The following is a 2,500-nucleotide window of genomic DNA, read 5'->3' as shown; positions in this document are numbered from 1 at the left end:
ACCTCATCGACAGCCACTGACAGCCTCAGCAGCGTGAAAAATGAAGAGAAACGCCGCAGACTAATTGCAAAAGAAAAAGAAAGAAAGAGAGTGAGAGAGAGAGAGTTAGAGAGAGAGAGGGAGAGAGGGAGAGAGAGAGAGAGAGAGAGGGAGAGAGAGAGAGAGAGAGGGAGGGAGAGGCGAGAGAGAAAAAAAAGAGAAAAGGAAAAATAGAAAAATAGAAGGAAAGTCAGTGATGCGTTGCCTTTGCCTAAATTGGATATTGTTCCATTACCTAGCCACACCCCGACGTCACTTCACAGCAGGTGCTGTCATCCATCAGTCTAGGGAGGGCAACCCCCCAACACACACACACACACACACACACACACCCTGTGGGGAGGGAGGTGGATCAGTCAGTGTCTGTCAAAGATGGCGGTCCGTCTGGCTGCCTACCTTGATAGTTTTGGTTTGAAGTCTGAGTCCGTTTAATGTGTTGATGGCTTTCTCTGCATCCTTTGGGTCTATGTAGTTGACAAAGCCATAGCCAAGACTCTGTCCTGTAGAGAGAGAGAGAGAAAGAGAGAGAAGGAGAGAAGGAGAGAAGGAGGGAGAGAAAAGGGGAAAGGGAAAAAGGACATGATGAGTATGAGCTGACATGTTAACATTTATTCAACTTCAAATCTGCTTTTTTCCCCAAGTGATTTTGTGAGACACGTACACACACACACGCTTGACGGCATATTCTAATAAAGAGCTTTTACAGTCATCTTTTTCCTTTCCAAAAATAAAAGCCACTGACATTCCCTCCGGCAGATTTATTTTGACTTAACACCCCTTCTCCCTGTCTGTTCCGTTTGAGACAGCTAAGCAGAGGCAACAATCACAAGCCATCTGACTGCAAAAGGAGGCCCCTTCAGCGCGAGCGCCAGCCTCTCCTTAAGATCTCTAACGCTCGGCGCCGTAAGATCTCGCCACCACGCGTTAGCGTGTGTTAGCGCTCGGCGGTGCTCGGCGGGGCCCGGCGTGGAGGCCGCTCCTCTCTCCCCGCTCCTCGTTAATCGGACCCGACAGCGCCGAGTCCACGGCGTGAGCGGCAAAGGGAATCGCAAATGCAGAGCAGAACGAGCACACACACACACACACGCCTGCCGTAACAACAAAACAAACACCAGCTCCCCTCCGACACACACCCCTCCGACACACACAACCCTCCAACCCACACACACACACACCCTTCCAACGCACAAGCGCACACACGAAACCGCCTACAGCCATGCTAGTCGGGACAAGGAAGCAAAGCACTTATCTACCCTCATCACAACCTCCTCTCAGCCAAGGAGTCTGACTCTGGCCCACAACTGAACCGGCTCTGGCCCTGATCTGGCTCAGTGTCGGCAGCCGTGTGGGGCTCTTGCCTGTCAGCAGATCGGCCTGGCTCAGCACTTCCTCTTGTAGTTAATTATCAGACAGGCCACTGCTGCTGTCCTAATGAGAAATCACCCCACGCTGGCCGCACCACAGCTAGGCTACGCGATATTAGCAAGGCTAATTTTAACTCTCTCTGTCTTTTAACCCCTCTAGCCAGCGCCACCCCCCCCCCCCCCCCCCACCCTGCCAACCCCATCCCCCCTCCTCCTCCAGCTCCTGCTATTCATCTGCGGCTCTCAGAGCTACGCTGTGTGTATTCCTGAGGGGATCCGTGCGCGCGCGCGCGCGTGTGTGTGTGTGTGTGTGTGTGTGTGTGTGTGTGTGTGTGCTGCGCTGCGCTGTGTTGGCTCTGTTCTGTAATGTTTATATCAGAGTGCCTTTTCTGTTGCGTGGGACACTTCTTGTGCATTATCCTCGGTGATAATTATCTGCTGCGATGCAGAAGGCTGAAGAGCAACAACCCTCCCCTCATCTCCCTCTCTTCTCCTCCTCCCCTCCCTCTCCCCAACCCTCCTCCTCGCCTCTCGTCTCTCCTCTTATTCGTGGCTCTCTGGAGGAGGAGGAGGAGGAGAGGGGACAGCAGGCAGGAGGAGGGTGGCAGTGGAAAGGTTAGCTGAAACAGAGTGCAGTGGGGGAGGCATGTGTAAGCCACCGCACACTGATACACTCTGCTACCCTCAAGCATGATCTGAGTGTGTGTGTGTGTGCGTGTGTGTGTGTGTAACTCAGTATGTGTAACTCAGTATGTGTATTTGTGAGAGTGGCTTGGTGTATGTGTAAGAGTGTGTGTGTGTGTGTGTGTGTGTGTGAGTGTGTTGGAAAGAGAGTGACTCGTAGTGTATGTTAACTCTGTGTGTGTGTGTGTGTGTGTGTGTGTGTGTGTGTGTGTGTGTGTGTGTGTGTGTGTGTGTCACATTAAAGAGTTCTTATGTAGCTCTGGGCTTTTCCCTACTGAGTGGTGAGTTCATCCCCAACCCCCTCCCCTGCCAGAGTGTGTGTGAGAGTAAATGTGTGCTTGTCTAAGTGTATGGATGTGTGTGTGTGTGTGTGTGTGTGTGTGTGTGTGTGTGTGTGTGTGTGTGTGTGTGTG

The 2,500-nt window shown here is 52.3% G+C and overlaps 1 protein-coding gene across 12 annotated transcripts in view; it reads right to left on the bottom strand.

The window, feature by feature from the left end:
• Positions 1-2,500, bottom strand: part of elavl4 (ELAV like neuron-specific RNA binding protein 4) — a 94,379-nt gene that overhangs the window by 28,180 nt on the left and 63,699 nt on the right. For all 12 annotated transcript variants that reach the window (XM_042057523.1, XM_042057527.1, XM_042057516.1 and 9 more), the window contains one exon: positions 436-539. In XM_042057523.1, coding sequence (XP_041913457.1) covers positions 436-539 — 104 coding nt within the window. The remainder of the gene's footprint in view (positions 1-435; positions 540-2,500) is intronic.

The sequence above is a fragment of the Alosa sapidissima genome, chromosome 12 (genome assembly GCF_018492685.1).
Source record: "Alosa sapidissima isolate fAloSap1 chromosome 12, fAloSap1.pri, whole genome shotgun sequence".
Taxonomy (NCBI): Eukaryota; Metazoa; Chordata; class Actinopteri; order Clupeiformes; family Clupeidae; genus Alosa; species Alosa sapidissima.
Note: the sequence above shows the minus strand (reverse complement) of the source record. Positions and strands in the feature narration are given on the sequence as shown.